Source organism: Heloderma suspectum, chromosome 6 (genome assembly GCF_057233095.1).
Source record: "Heloderma suspectum isolate Gila_16-S chromosome 6, 16-S_ref, whole genome shotgun sequence".
Lineage (NCBI taxonomy): Eukaryota > Metazoa > Chordata > Lepidosauria > Squamata > Helodermatidae > Heloderma > Heloderma suspectum.
This window is the reverse complement of record NC_139463.1, coordinates 67,330,152-67,346,797: the sequence shown is the minus strand read 5'-3', so window position 1 is coordinate 67,346,797 and position 16,646 is coordinate 67,330,152. Positions and strand designations below refer to the sequence as shown.

The following is a 16,646-nucleotide window of genomic DNA, read 5'->3' as shown; positions in this document are numbered from 1 at the left end:
TGTGGCAAGCCATATCCCGCACATGGTGCTTGAGACTTGGGGAGGATGATTTGTAAATGGGAAAATGCAAATGAGTGGAAGGCCACAACAATCTGAAAATGCTAATAGAAATATATTTCAGTATTTACATGCAGCCTCTGAATCAATGAAATATATATTTTTAAAATAACCCCATAATGTATGAACCCCAAATATATGAAGTTACAGAATACAATTAAAAAAAACAGTGATCCTTACTCTCAGAAAGATAGAGGTTGTGTGGATTGGGAAGTGAGCAGAACTAGGGGCTCCTTCACACGGAGCTTTTATCTTGCTAGAGCTGGCTCAGTCACAGAAGTTGGGGGCCTTTAGATGACGCCGTGACCCTGCAGGGCATCTCCTGCACTAAATGCCCTTTGTTCCGTTTTTAAATAGATCGCAGACAATGAGCTATCAAATTACCCTGTTGTGTTCTGCTTGAGTTCCCCCTGTGAAAAGAGAAAAAGCAGCAAGAAGAGGGAGATCAATGAAAGATAATGGAAGACTTGGATACGGGGAGAAGGAGGGGGAAAGGAAGCAAGTGAAAAAGGGAGTCGTGATCCTGCATTTAAAATGGAAGCAGAAAGCCCCGTTTTAAATGCAGGATTTTAGGCTGGTATAGAGATGCCCCTACATAGTGGTGTGAAAGCAACCCTGAATGGGACCAGTTGTGCAGCTTGGAGATATCCCTGGACTCGCTCTCCGAGGAGGCACAGGTAGCATCTGTAACCAGGAGCACTTTTGAGAAGCTCTGGTTTGTGTACCAGCAGCATTCCTATCTGGAGTGGCATTTGGCATTTAGGGTTCAGACCCCACCTCTTTCTTGAAAAATACTTTACATACATACATAAACTGTACTCACTGTCTTGACTAAATTACTTGTCTCTGAGCCTCATCAGTTTGCCTTCTGTGATATGGGTGTTGAAGCAGAAAACTATGGGTTCAAAAGAGTAGTTAAGTGTTTTGGAAAACTACCCTGCCTTGGGCTCTCTTAGACTCACTAGTTTGCGTTCCGGGAAATGAGTGTTTTGTGGCTGGCCATGCCCACCATGGCAACCATTTTCATGAATGGGCAAACCTTCCCCATGGCAGCCATTTTGTGAGCATGCCCACAACTCTCTCTCAAAATTCACCCATATAATCCTGCCTATATGTTAAGATCTGCCTTAGGGATCCCGCTCACGTGCCTGCTACTAAGATCTGCTAGGTTGCCGTGCACAAGAATTAGGGACTTCTTAGCGGTGGCTGCAAAACTGGAACTCCCTGTTGACTTGTGCTTTGCCCGTTCTGCACAGGCATTCAGGTGAGGCTTCAAGAACTTTCTCTTCTGTGCTAACTTTAACTGAGCTTGTGATTAGTTCCAGTGTTTTAGAGCAGGCACTCAAGGTATTCTGAATGCTTGTTAATATGACAATTCTATCTTGATTCTTGTTGGTATGTTGCTTTGTGAAGGCGTAGCCTTAAAAAGCAACTAAAATTACTTCAAATCAGGGTTAGGCAACCTGGTGTCCTCCAAAGTTCCTACTTTAGATACTCACGCACACAGATGTTTGCTTACACGACAAATAAGAACCCTGCAACATTGGATGGGGAGCTATTTTTGCCCTCTGACTTCTCCCCCATAAAGGCGCTGATCAAGCCTTTAAATCTCCCCCCTTTCAGGCACGCATCTGGTTCCTGCTTCCTCCTTTCATCATGTGCAGACAGGAGCCTGCGCAAGAACTTTTTGAAGTCTGTTTCTTGAGCCCTGATGTTGCAATGGTCCTGGGTAAATCCAGCATGAAGTGCACACGTACACCGTTGTGTTTCAGCCATGTGGGGGAGGCAGGAGGGATATGTCCCCTTTTAGAGTGTTTTTCCTCCCATTTTTTCCTACTTCTGCACTCTGGGATCTCCCGAGCATCCAGAGATCTCCCTCTGCTTCTGGGGTGGTGTCATTTTGTCTGCACAACAATCCCACCCACCCCTGAAACTTGGGGTATAGCAGGAATTATGCACATCTATGCTTATCCGATAATGAGGTTTGCTGGCACCGGTGACGGTTCTTGCTGTCCAGAGACACAGTCTTCTCCCTGGCTTTTGACATCCCCCATCGCTGCAGGTGTGTCACTCAGGGGAACATCAGCTTCCCAGCGTCATCTGTGTTGCTGCTGATGCCAACCTCGTCAGCAATTCCTGGCATACGCAATTGGCGCATTCATGTTCCAGCCAGATCAGGTACAAAGGCCCCTGTTGACAGGTCACAGGTTAGGAGGGGAAAGTTAGATTTCATCACGGCCCAAGTAGCTTTCGGGCTGGCTTATGACAACTAGTCCTGCAACAGTCATTCCTAGATGCTGTTTAATCATTTAGTGATGACATTACAGTCGCTGCTGCTCATGGAAGGCCCTGTGCAGAGGACTCTGAGCGTGTGAAGGATTTGGGTGGAAGGAGGCAATGTTTGGAGGAAGGCAGCCATTAATTGCGAAAATTAGAAAAGCTAGGACTCACACTCGCCCAACCTTTTGAGCTAGACACTCTTTTCGTGAGTCTGAGATGTAAAGCAGAGCTTGCTCAGTGATGCACTCTACTCACAGAGGTCCCAGGTCTGAGTTTTAACCCTTTTAAAGGCTGAGCTCTGGGAGCTGGGAAAGGGATATTGTGGAACCTGGCTGAGGTGTTTATCCTATTTTGGGGCTGAATGGGGCGTTCTGCTGAGGACTAAACTGGGACATTTGGGGGAAGATCTTCCTGTGGTGGCACAAGGAAACCTCCTGACCAACAGGTCCAAGTGACATTTACAGTCTCCAAAAGTGATGAGAGGCTATTATTATTATTATCCTGCCTTTTCCTCAATACTGGGACTCAAGGCGGCTTTACAACATTAAAACGTATAAAATTAAAACCTAGAAATAGAAATAAAAAGGTAAAGGTGTCCCCAACCAGTCGTGTCCGACTCTAGGGTGCGGTGCTCATCCCCGTTTCTAAGCCGAAGAGCCAGCGCTGTCCGAAGACGCTTCCGTGGTCATGTGGCCGGCATGACTGTACACCGAGGTGCACGGAATGCTGTTACCTTTCCCGCCGAGGCGGTACCTATTTATCTATTTGCAATTTCTTGCTTTCGAACTGCTAGGTTGGCAGGAGCTGGGACTGAAGACGGGAGCTCACTCCGTCACGCGGCACTCGGGTCTCGAACTGCTGACCTGCCGACCTTCCAGTCTGCAGTTCAGTGTCTTAACCACTAATCCACCACGGCCCCTAGAAATAGAAATACAAATGTACAAAAGTTAAAATATAATTAAATCATCAATATTAAAATTGTAAAAAGTTATAATTAAATCATCAATATTAAAATTGTAAAAATATCAAAATATTTTCTATTGGTTACCGCAGTGAGACGAAATCATGTTACCATGGTAATCTGTGGGTCTGCATGCCCCTACACTGGTTGGAGGTAAACCCTGATGGCTGAGTGATAGGTAGGGCTCTGCCCCATAACCTTCTCTCACATCCTACTCCACCTCACCCTCCCTCTGCCCATGTCAAGACTTAATACTGGCCTGACATAGTTTCCAGGCAACCTTGACGCCTAAGCAGCTGTTATAAATCCAAGAACTGTGAGGCCTGAAGGATAACTTAGGCTGCAATCCTATACACACTTACCTGGGAGTAAGTCCCCGTGTACTCAGTGCACCTACCAAATAAAAGTGACAAAACAAGCTGCTTCTGGACACCGGTGAACAAGAACTTTTTTTTTAAGGGCATAAAGTTGGCCTGCCTATTCTAGCAAAATGGGATTAGTGGTTTGTTCTGGATCACACAACTTCCTTTCTCTTGCAGCTGCATGACCTCTTCCAGCATGGAAAAAAACCTGAGTGTGGGAACGTGTGAAGTTGGAGCATGGTGTTGAGTACGTGTGGTGCGTTCTCCCTCCAACCAAAGATATCTATATGCCACCATCATGCCACTTGCATGCAGAAATAGATACTGGGCCCAGCAGTGTTCAGCTGCCTGAGAGGTAATTTTCATAAAAACAAGTTTCTGGTCCTTGCAAGCTGAAATGATAGCTAAGGTCTGCAGGGAACAAATAGTGAAATCTTAGAAGGCACAGTGAGCACGATCCACAGTAGGCAAGAGGCAGGCCATTCTGTCCCATAAGAACATCAGAAGAGCCCCGCTGGATCACACCAAGGGTCCATCTAGTCCAGCATTCTGTTCACACGACGGCCAACCAGCAACCCACAAGCAGGACAGGAGTGCAACATCACCCCCCCGCCCATGCACAGGTATACCGCCTCTGGTAGCGCATAGACAACAACTGCAGTAGCCCTTGATAGCCTTCTCCTCCAGGAATTTGTCTCACCTCCTTTTAAAGCCATCCAACCCTTTGTCCTTTTTCGGGAAGTGCAGATGCAAATACATGGAAATAAGCCTCATTTGTATCCTTTAGAGACACTGCAGCCTTTGAGCTATATCGGGACAATTTTAGTTTTAGGGAGGGCCCACAGCTTAGTGGTAGAGCACATGCTTTGCGTATATGGAGGTCCCAGTTTCAATCCTCAGCGTCTTCAGTTAATTTCATGAGTACAGGAGCTCCCCCACCCCCCCATCAATGCCGTGCACTGTCACAGTGACAGTGAGGGTGGGAGGAGTGACATGACTTTGAGGGCATGGCTAAATCCGCAGCCCCTTCAACAAGAGTACCCTATCCGCACAAGTAACACATGGATAAGGCTACTGTCAGAGCAGACAATACAAAGCAGATGGATCTATGATCTCATTCAACAAGTGTCCCCAAATTTGGGGGCTGGTGGACACATTTGGAATTTTGAGACTGTTGTGGGTGCTCTCACAAAATGGCTGCAATTGGGGGTGTGGTCAGTCACAAAACATCCTATTCTCAGAAGTCAAAGTGGTGAAGGTAAAGGAAAATTAACTTGCCTAAGATCCTAAGTACAAGGCAAAAATGGAGATCTGAGCAATAAACCATTCTCTTAAACTCAGAGTTTTCTGCTCCAACACCCATTTTACAGAAGGCAAATGGATGAGGCTCAGAGAGACACGTAACTTGGCCAAGTAACTGAGAAGGCAGTGGTGGGATCTGAGTCCCAAAGGCCAAATCACATTATTTGCCCCCACAAAACACAAGTGACCCATTTCACAGAAGGCAAACTGGTGATGCTCAGACACACACACACTACAGAGCATAGCCAACCCCGCTACTCCCTGCCACCCCCTCTAGCCCCTGCCCCCATATACTCCCTATAAGCCTACCACCTCAACTGACTTAGTTTTTTTTCAGTGCGGCAGCCACCTACTATTTCTATCTTCTAAGAATGCCTCTAGGGCTCATATAAGGCTCAGAGGCATTTGTAGAAACCAGGTGGGTTTCCAGGGAGGTGTCTGGGGACTCAATGTTGCCCCAAACATTGGATACCCCAGCACTGTAAGGCGGTTTCATATGTTCATATCACATTTCCGCATCGCATCTAAGATCACAACCCTGCCACAACACATTCTCATACACGTCAGAGGAAGGTGTCCCATCCCAGCCAAACTGCAGTTTCAATTTATTAGAAGACACAAGCGCTTGTCTTCTTGGAATCCTTCCCAGTATTGATCAGAATAACATTCTTGTCCAGTGTGCGTAGAAGATGGTCAAAGAGCATCAAAGAGTAGAAAACAGGAAAAGGCCGAAAGCTCACTCAAATTTTTGTACAGTTACTCAGTTTCCTGGTCAGCTCACCCGTTTTGGCATGTTCTCACTGCCAGACAGGCAGGAAGCACCTACTCACATCCTGTCCCCTCCAGGTCCTTGAACCACTTCCCACAAACTTGCTGTTCCCAGGATTGCTTGGATTATCCTAGAGCAAAATTTATTGTTTCAAGGACAGAAGGCAAAGTATTCCTCGTAAACCGCTGAAAAGCTGATAGAGCCCATTCCACAGAATGAGGGCGCAACACGCTGGGAAATTATACTATGTGAAGATGAAGAAGTCCATTGCAAGGAAAGGGAGCTGCACTAGGCTAGAGAACTGCTTTGCTCATTTCAGCAAAGGTTATGTTGGAGAACTTCCCAGTGGTTGCGCTAAGACATTTGCAGAAAGAGCAAATAAGAATTAGTATATATTTTTATTGGCATTTAAAATAAAAACACCAGAGTTTTTAATACCTGGAAAGAAAGAAAAAATAACTGTATTGCTATTTTTAAATATAGAATTTTTTTTGAATTCCACAGGTTTGCTATTGCAACACTCTTATCCAGAGAAGTTTACTACTGCAATGCTCATGTCCAGGAAAATCACTTTCTTGCTATTTTTAAAAACAGAACTTTAGAAAAAATCCACAAATTTGCTTCATAACAAGGAGTCATCCTTAGGACAGCAGAATTAAATATCCAATAAATTATCCTAGAGCAAAATTCTCAATAAAATAACCATCAATAAAAATAATTTACTCTGGGGGCTTTGCAAGTTAAATATGCATAAATAAAGTAATGTCCTTAAAAAGGCAGGTGGGAAGAGATCCAAACTTGTTCTTCTGTCAGGATGGATGTCTCACATTTCAGTCCCAACAGGGCCATCCGTCACATGCAGTGAACTGCCTTCCGCGGTTGGGCTGCCGTCTGTGAGCCATACAACTTCTCAGCCCTCTGCTCAAAGGCCGACACCATCTGCTTGACTACCTCATTAAAGAAGAGGTTGGCCAGTTGGGTATGGAGAACCGACCTGAATTCAAAGGAGACCTGGGGGTGAAATTAAAGCAATTAATAAACTGTTACATCATGTGTGTTACTCTAGCAGCCTTTTCCAACCTTGTGGTCCTCCAGATGTATTAGACTACAACTCCCAGCATCCCCAGATAGGAAAGAGGTGAGTGGGACACCAAAAAGTAATACGAATTGAGCAATCTCATAGTTCCAAGTAGGGTACCTGTTCTTGGAGGTGAAGTGTGTGGATCTGTATATCAGGGGTGACCAACTTGTGGTCCTCCAGATGTTTTGGCCTACAACTCCCAGCAGCTCTAGCCAGCATAGCAAATAGGGATGAATGACGGGAATTGAAGGCCAAAAGATCTGGAGGGCCACAAGTTGCTGACCCGTTGTACTGTGGGTGGCCTAGTTGGGCCACCCATACTTAGGGCTGGGAACACTATTTTGCGTATTTTTCCATAGGGGTAAAAAGTCAGTTTAGGGGGCATAGCTAAGCTCCCCCTTGTCTGATCTGCCCCAAATTTTGCATGTAGATAGCTACGTAATTTTCCAGCGGATTAGCAAGGTTTGGTGCATTAAAAAGTTTATTATGGGATATTATTGAGATAAAGGATTCACCCATGTACGGCCTCATGGACAGAAGTTAGCGTTGCCCTTTGAGATATAGATCCATGGGGAGCTTTTCTAGTGCATATGATATGGTTGAAAAAAAAAAACCTGAGTGTGAAAATTCAAGAAAAAAGGAGTGAAAGAGACCAACTGCCTGTCTCATGAAATATGGATGGAAAGCTGCCAAAGTTGCCAGGCTGGGAGAGAATGGGTTAACTAGCAGTGAGGTCGAAATCCAGCAAGACTGGTCAAGGATTGGGGGAGATATGACCTCCCCCCCCACCCCAAATCCCATTTGTTTGTATAGAGGGAAGTCAGTTGGAGCCTTCATAATGTTCATGCTGAGCTGTGGCATGCAGCTGGGGGTGGGGGGGATTTAAAGAGACCCTCTGGAGCCCACAGCAGAGTGGCTTGGTACAGGTCAATCAATCGAGGTTCAAGGCAGGGAGAGGGAATTACAGGGGCTGTGCACTGCCCCTACAGAAGGGTGGTTGATTTTCATTTTTTTGTTTCCATGGGGTTGTGACTGAATAGATAGGGGTTACAGGTTAAAACTTTTCTACGCTCGAAACAATCTAAAAGAAATAAAAGCTACAAATCAAGCTTGTGTCAGACTGATTATATTTGATTCTGAAACGGCAAATTTCAGGCTGAGTATATTTTGCAATTCTGCAGAAACACAGAAAATGGCAGAATGTATAATACTGGGTGCAAAATTCAGCTTTGTGAGATCAGATCTCATTTTGTAAAAGTAGGTTTCTAGCCCTTGTGGTTGTGAAATATGCTTCAAATTGGGTGGGCTGAAATATTTAAAGCCAGAGAGGTAGCTGAATAAGATTTCTAATAGTTGATCATATTTAGTGTCTGCTAACCACCACACCCAGACACACACACTAAACAGTACTTCAAAAACCCAATGTGAAATGACCTAATCAATTAATGACATGTTTACAATAAAATCCTCAGCTTGTGGCAACCTTTGAGCTTCTGACAAAACTGGATTTTGCAAACTTGCACATATTCTATTGGCTTAGGAGTCACACGCCCAACAGGAGCTGGCACAGAAAGGGTGCTTACGTAAAACTTCAGTGTGCAGGTGTCCAGCTTTCCCAGACGTCCTGGCCGGAACTGCCACAGTGTCTCCAGATGCTGAAACAGCCGCCCATCTTTACTCACAGCCTGAAAAGTGGACAAAAACAGCATAGATTAGCACCCACCATTTTGAAATCAGTTTAAACAGAAAAGGCACTACCTTCAGTTTGACTAACCTTCTGCTTATGCAAGGCTAGGGAAGCTTTCATTGACCCCAGACAGAGAGGAATGAGCAGCTAACAGTAACCCTATTCGTGATCAGGGCTCTACATTGCAGAGGGGACCTATGAGAGAAGAGTAGACTTCCTCCTTCAGGTCTTTTCCTTCAACACAGGAAAGGTGGTGAGGCCACATAGATGCAGAGGAGCTAGAGACAGCATGTAGGGCTCTGCTCTCCTCCTCATGAGAAGTAATTGCATGACCTAAACACCTAAATAGAGCTCCTCCCTGCAGCAATGATACTGACTAATGCAAGCCATTGAAATATTATAAACAGAGCAATCCCAGATCAGAACCCCCATGTGTAGAAACAACCAAATGTCTATCAATATTCTCCAAACCCACCAAATATCTACCTCTCTATCCCTCTCCAACACCAGCCAGAGCTGCATGTACCATCACTCCACAGGGCAACACAGAGTAGCCATGTGTCCTCTTTTACAGTGCTGTCTCCTCCAAAGGAAACAAAGACCCGGACAGCACTGCCACTGAAACGTCTCACCTCTCAGGGAAGTGTGTAAGATGCGTGTGGAATTTCAGGTCCCAATTGAGTCAATGAATGTGAATAACAGAAAGGCAATGTCTGAATTCCCCACATTGATAGTTTCAACGTAGCAGACCAACGCGTTGGGGAGTTCCAGGAGGTCTTGACACACTCAGCATCAACAATGTTTTATTTGGGGCAGGGGAGAGGGAGAGAACAGCTTTAGCTCTGGCAAAGTCACTGGTTGAAGTTTCACATGTCCACTGACGGATCCTTTTGAAATGTAGCAGTTCTTTCTGAAAATATGATGCAATCGTGTCACCGAGGACTTTATGGCTTTGCATGTGAAGGGATGTATATGTAAGAGGAGGGAAGTGACTCAAGGAGCTGCTACATTGTAAACTGAAACCAGATTCAAACTGGTTTAAGAGCAATAGCTCCCAAACAAAACATTATGTGGGTTGTAATTCTGAGCCTCAAGTCACGAACAAAGAAATATTAAGGGTGCTCGCTAAGATCTAAAAGTCCCCTGGAGAAAGTCATGGCAGCTAAACCAATTCTAGTTTGTGCCTTCCCCAATCTGGGTCCCTCCAGATGTTTTGGATGACAACTCCCATCAGTCACCAATGCTTGGGGATGATGGGAACATCAAAAACATCTGGAGGGACACAGGTCAGAGAAGGCTGTGCTTAGCATAAAAGAAAGGAGGGCTGTAAGCATTTCTTGAGTTTCTGCTGGAAGCCCCAGTGTTTGTCTACACTACAGTTTCAAACCTGTTTAAAAACTGTATGTTCACAGTAAAATTTAAAAAGCCCTCTATGTCAGGGGTGGGCAATGTGCACTTCAACAGCTTCTGGAGGAAAGAATCTTCTTCCTTTTTCTTCACCTCCTTTCCTCCTCCCGTTGCCTTTTTTCCTTTTTTTCCCCTCTTTCTTTCTTTTTCCTTCTCTTTTTGTTATTAAAAAGAGGGCTCTTTTTGCGCCCTCTCCTTCTGAGCAGAGCCCGGCCAGCTCCTTGGTATACACCTGAGCTGAGGGCAATGAAGCCAGAGGGGAGACGGCTAGAACGCAGGTGGAGGAAAACTCGTGCTGAGTCTGACCGAACACAGGTCGTCACTAGAGCCCACTATCGAGCCTACTCTGTGGCGGTGAGGGTGGCAAAGAGACAGTTCTTTCCCACCAGCATTGCATCTTCTCAGTGTCGTCCAGTGGAGCTTTTCCGAGTGGTTCGCGGCCTGTTACATTCTGGGCCAGGGACAGAGACGGTGGAACCCTCGGTAGCACGCTGTGACAAGTTTGCACGGCACTTTGAGGATAAAGTCGCTCAGATTCGTCATGAATTGGACACCACCATTAATGCAGTTCCATTGGTAGAGGCGTTCAGAGCACCGTCTGGTCCAGTTTTATTGGATGAGTTTCAGTTATTGAGGCCTGAGGATGCGGACAAGGTGCTTGGCCAAGTCCGATCGACCACTTGTGTGCTTGACCCTTGCCCTTCATGGCTTATTAAATCAAACAAGGAGGGGTTGTCCGGCTGGGTCCAGGAGGTTGTAAATTCCTCCTTGAGAGAGGGAGTGGTGCCTGCTGCTTTAAAAGAGGCAGTAACTAGACCACTCCTGAAAAAGCCTAAGCTGGACCCAGAGGATGTTAACAATTATAGGCCAGTGGCCAACATCCCCTTCCTGGGCAAGCTGCTTGAGCGGGTGGTTGCAGGACAGTTCCAGGCACTCTTGAATGAAACGGATTATCTAGATCCATTTCAATCGGGCTTCAGGCCTGGTTTTGGAACGGAAACTGCCTTGGTCGCCCTGTGGGATGACCTCTGCCGGGAGAGGGACAGGGGGAGTGCGACCCTGTTGATTCTCCTGGACCTCTCAGAGGCTTTCGATACCATCGACCATGGTATCCTTCTGGATAGGTTGTCTGGGTTAGGAGTTGGAGGCACTGCATTACAGTGGTTCCGCTCCTACTTGGATGGCCGATTCCAGAAGGTGGTGCTGGGGGATTATTGCTCTGTGCCATGGCAATTGTGCCATGGGGTTCCACAGGGCTCTATTTTATCCCCCATGCTGTTTAACATCTACATGAAACCGCTGGGGGAGGTTATCCGGAGGTGTGGGCTGAGGTGCCATCAATATGCAGATGACACCCAGCTCTACCTCTCTTTTACATCAAAACCAGGTGAGGCAGTGGCTGTTCTGAATCAGTGCCTGGGCACGGTAATGGACTGGATGAGGGCTAATAAACTGAAACTCAATCCAGACAAGACGGAGGTACTGTTAGTGGGTGGTTCGTCTGCCCGGCTAGGTGATATTCAACCGGTTCTGGAGGGGCTTGCACTCCCCCTAAAGGATCAGGTTCGTAGTTTGGGGGTGCTCTTGGATCCAGAACTGTCACTTGAGGCACAGGTGAACTCAGTGGCACGGAGCACTTTTTATCAGCTTAGGCTGGTATACCAACTACGCCCTTATCTGGACAGAGATAGCCTTGCTACAGTTATCCATGCTCTGATAACTTCTTGTCTGGATTACTGCAATGCGTTATACGTGGGGCTGCCTTTGAAAACGGTCCGGAAACTTCAGCCGGTCCAAAATAGGGCAGCAAGATTGTTAACAGGGACTGGCCTGCGAGCTCATATTACGCCAGTACTTTTCCAGCTGCACTGGCTGCCAGTCCATTTCCGGGCCCGATTCGAAGTGCTGGTGTTAACATTCAAAGCCCTTAACGGCTTGGGGCCAGGTTACCTGAAGGATCGCCTCCTCCCATATGTGCCTGCCTGGACCTTAAGATCATCAGCAGCGGCCCTTCTCCGTGAGCCCCTGCCAAAGGAAGTGAGGCGGGTGGCTACTAGGAGGAGGGCTTTTTCTGTTGTGGCACCCCGGCTCTGGAATGAGCTCCCTAGTGAGGTTCGCCTGGCGCCTACATTGTACTCCTTTCGGCGCCAGGTGAAGACCTTTTTATTTTCCCAGGCATTTAGCTTTCTAAATTTTTATCTTTGCTGTTTTAAATCTGTATTTTAAACTCCTGTACTGCTGCTAGGTTTTATTGTGGTTGTATTGTTATATTGTGGTTTTAATATTCTATATATTTTAAATTGTTTTATTGTGTGTTGTTTGGTTTTAATTTTTGTGAACCGCCCAGACAGCTTCGGCTATTGGGCGGTATAGAAATGAAATGAATGAATGAATGAATAAATAAATAAATAAATAATTATGGTGTCCTCATCAGAATATTGTATTGTTGGGAAATTCTAGTATTGATCAGGTTGTTGGTATGCTTAGTATTGTATATTTCATTTATAAAGATAAAATAAATAAAAATATATTTTTTTAAAAAAAGAGCAGCTTCTGGAGGACCACAAGTTACTCGCCCCTGCTCTAAGTCGTAGTTCCATGAGGGGCTAAGAATGCTCAGCGGGCTCCCAAGCCTACAACGCTTAGCATGCTGCAGGAGAAGCCGTAACAGCTGACGCCAGTGTGGCCAGGAGTGCCGATGGGCCCTTCCTAGAGCAGCTTCAATGCCACCAGGGTTGGAAACAGGAATAAGACCAGGGGCATAGTGGAGCCAGGGCTCGCAGGGGGGAAGCGCTGGGACTTTTCGGATTAGCACAGATGATGACCTCATCTGCCACAACCTGTCTCAGAGTTCCCTTGAGCTTACCTGCAATTCTCACAGTAGCTAGGGGAAATTAATTTTCCCAGCAACATATAAGTGTGTGTGTGTGTGTGCATGCATGTGTGCGCACACACACACTCATTCTCACGCACACACACACACACATATATACACTCTCACGCACACACGTATATACACTCTGTCTCTCTCACTCACACACACACACACACACACACTCTCTCTCACGCACATGCACACGCACGTAGATATGGATTAACATAGCTAGCTGCCTGCATTTTTGACTCTCCTTCTTGAGGGTGTGTCTATGGAGACTGTCACGGTGAGTGCCTGCACTTCAAAATGTACCGCTATACCACTGAATAAGACTCCATGGAAGTAGAGGGCATGGAGCTCCCAGAAATCTGTGTATGGCTAGGATCCTCTTTGCTTGACATGCAATCTGTGGGGCTCAGCTGGCACAAGGGATCACCCTTGGAGCTTGTAATGGATGCTAGCCGTCTGCCCCGGAACTAGGCTTGCAGTTTAGATATTTAGTGTAACTGGCCATGCTCCTGCGCTTTTAGCATGCAACCTGGTGTGTAGATAATGCACATGCAAAGCTTGTCCTAACATGGAGATAAGTGTCGAGAGAAACATCGCCTGCTAAAATCCCAGGAGCATGGGCGGTAAAAAAAAAAAAAGAAAAGAAAAAAAGGCTGTGCGTGACATGTTACTAAAAGACAAGTGTGCTTCTGACCTTGTGCAGAGAGACTCTGTGCCAACCCACATTGCCCAGCAGTGGTGCAGTTCGGTAATTTTAGACTCTGGACTTAATGGCTGCATGGGGGCTTCGCTCTTTTGATGGCAATGTGCAGTACATCACTTCCTTCAGGTTGTGGAATACCAGCCCTGTGCCTGTGAGGACCCCTCCTGTTCATTCTGCTGAGTGGGGGCCTGGACCTTTGCCCCAGAGTTCTGCCCTGACAGTACCACTGATGGCCAGACTACACACTGTTGGGACTCTGAGACAGATCTTCCAGGTGAAGGAGCATGGCTTTTGGAAAGGTTGAACCCTCGGTTCCTCTTTGTAGAAAACAGTTTCTGACAAAATAGAGCTCACAAAGCCTCACCAGCAACATCACCCAGGGAACCCCCAAAGCATCACTCTGGTCCTGCAGTGCCCCTTACCCGGATCTGATGATGAGGCACAGAGAAAATCTCGGAGATGTAGCGCTCTACCACAGGGGGAAATCCCACTTCCAGCTCGGCCTGCGAGAACTCACTGCGATGGGAAATGATGCGGGAGCGGGTGCACCAGGGCACAAAGAGGTGATAGCTGCGCACATCTGCCACAACATCATACATCTGGTCAACGGAGTACCTGGGAGAGAAGGAGACGCAAGAGGGATGAAGAGCAGGAATGACCAATCTGGGTGTGAAGGGAACAAATGGGAACAAAGGATTTGACGAACAGGGTGACCCTCTCAGGAATGTTGCCATCCTGAACACACACGCACACACACTCCTCCAAATCTCTATGGTGAGGGGCCCCAACTGTTTTGGGCTGGTGGGCACATCTGGAATTTTGAGAGTCACGGGCACTTTCACAAAATGGCTGCCATGGTGGGCTTGCCCGTTCATAAAATGGCTGCCATAGTGAGCATGGCTGGTCACAAAACACTAATTTCCCAGAAGACAAATTGATGAGACAAAAAGAAAAGTGACTTTCCCAAGAAGTACAAGGCAGGGTGGGGTCTGAGCTTCCAAACACAAAACCACTCTTATATGGGCCCGTTGGTGCCCACGTTGGAGACCCCAGGAGCTTTGGGAACCACTCAGCTTGAGCTAAGGATCACCATGAAGCCTGTTTCTGACATCTGGAATATGTGTAGGAATCAGTAAAAGGGTGTTTCTGAGCATGTTCAGGCTATAGCAAGCAGAGGTCTAGGTCTGCAACTGAGCTGAAATAAAAGCCTGCGTGCATGCGACTAAATGCCCCTCCATGTTAAAACAAAATAGCCCCCCAACTCCCTTCAAATAGAAAAAGAGGTGTCCGGGGGACAGGCTCTAGCCAAGCCTTCTCCTTGACATGCTACTTTCCTATATGTGGGGGGTGTTCTGCTTGTTTTTAATTTGGAGCATCATTCCATCATGCAAGAGCCCCCCCCCCCCGCTAGTTGCAACTTGCAACCCAGCGAAAGCAAAATCCAGGCTTACCACCTCTGTAAGGACTAGGGCAGAGTTGCTCATAGTTTGCCATACTCACGGGAGCTGACGGACTTCTGCATACTCCATGCGCTTGGTACCAAGCAGGGGGATCGCCAGGTTCAGGAAGAGTCTGGTTGGCTGGATCACCGCTGACCTTGGGGGCAGGAAAAGGCTGGTCTTCTGGACTGAGCTCAGCTGTCTGCAATGTGGTGAACTCAATCTGCATGAAAATAGGAAAGAAGGCACCAGTAAGGAGAATGGGAAGGAGCAGGATGGAGAATGGGAAGGAGTAGGAGTTGCCACAAGACTCTTTCCTCTTTCTCCCCCAGAGGCAAAAAGAGCTGGGCATGATTGAGAGGTGCTCTCTCCATAATAGACCTGAAGGGGAATCATACATTGTCATCAAACCTGGATGTTCCATTATTTTCTGTGCTGATCTTTTACTATTAATTGCTAAAATGATGTATAATATGGACACAGTCCAGTCCAAGTAAGATACATTAAGGCAGGCATCCTGCACATGCTTACCATTGAGTTCAATGGGGCTTATTAATTCTGGGTTGAACCGGCTGTACATTTTATTGATTTAAATGGGAAAGATTTAGGCTGCAACCTTATACACACTTGCCTGGGAGTAAGCGCCATTGAACTCAATGGCACTTACTTCTGAGTAGACATGTATAGGAATGCACTATTTATACATAGGATGTAACTTTCCCACTGGAACAAATGGGAATTCAGAATGCTTAACTTTGGGATGGATTGTGCCCTGGACTGACTGCAATTAAAAAAAAAAAAAAGCTTAAAGAGAATAAATGGTTGTTGGTGTTATTATTATTACTCCTAATTTAATTTGCTTTTAAACTAGTAATTACATTAACAAAACACGGCTATTCACATTTTATAGGAAGATCCAGTAAAAGCGTTTTCATGCCCCCCTACTGAATTCATTGAGATAAATGTACATGCAAGCCCATTCATGTTTACTCAGAAGTAAGTCCCACTGTGTCCACTTAGAAAGTACGTTCAGGATTGTGGCCTAACAGTGCAGAAGTTCCTATGTTCAGAAGCAAGTCCCGCTGAATTCATAGGAGCCAATTCCCAGGTTAAGCCCTTTGCGCGCAATCGGGCTTCCTTCTGAGTAGACATACATAAGATTGCACTGTCAAGGATTCGCTTAAAAGGCACCTTAATTAATAGTGCAATCCGATGCTTGTCTCCCCCCGCCCCGCCCCGCCAGCTAAAGCGTGTTTAGGGTTGCAGCCTAAGGAGCTGAACGGTGGCGGGATCGCGTCACACGGCCTTAATTTGGAATCAACAGGCATGCGGATTAATAATGCGAGCGTTAATTAATTAATTAATTAATTTTTTAAAAAAAACCCAACCGGGGCAGCGAAGGTGGCCCGTCCCCAAACGCCCGGCGCTCCGCGGATAAAGGTCTCCGGGGCTGTTCCTCTGCGGCTCGCGGTCGCTTCCGCAAAGCCGGCCCCTCCGTGGGAGCGAGCTGCGCGGGAGAAGGCAAGGGGGCCCCCGATCGCCCGCCCCGGTCCTCACCTGCCCGTCCCGCGCGCCCCCTCGAGCCGGGCGCCCTTCGCGCAGCGCGGGCGCAAGCCGCTCTCCAGCAGCCCCCGAACGGCGGCGGCCAGTCCCAGGCGGCGGGTCGCGGCCATCGCTCCCACGCGGCGCGGTCCAAGCGAGCGCGGGCTGCTTC

At 46.9% G+C, this 16,646-nt stretch overlaps 1 protein-coding gene across 2 annotated transcripts; it reads right to left on the bottom strand.

Annotated features, from left to right (window-relative positions):
• Positions 1-5,853: 5,853 nt before the first annotated feature.
• LOC146341080 (coenzyme Q-binding protein COQ10 homolog B, mitochondrial-like) lies at positions 5,854-16,646 on the bottom strand. 2 transcript variants are annotated; one of them, XM_084804708.1, is made up of 5 exons: positions 16,490-16,646; positions 14,994-15,155; positions 13,916-14,108; positions 8,396-8,497; positions 5,854-6,742 (listed from the first exon to the last, which is right to left on the bottom strand). In XM_084804708.1, the coding sequence occupies exons 1-5, from the start codon at positions 16,603-16,605 to the stop codon at positions 6,584-6,586; spliced, it is 732 nt and encodes a 243-aa protein (XP_084660834.1). In that variant the 5' UTR covers positions 16,606-16,646; the 3' UTR covers positions 5,854-6,583. The 2 variants fall into 2 exon arrangements, with proteins under 2 accessions (XP_084660834.1, XP_084660833.1); XM_084804707.1 differs by lacking the exon at positions 16,490-16,646 and having other exon boundaries at positions 14,994-15,711.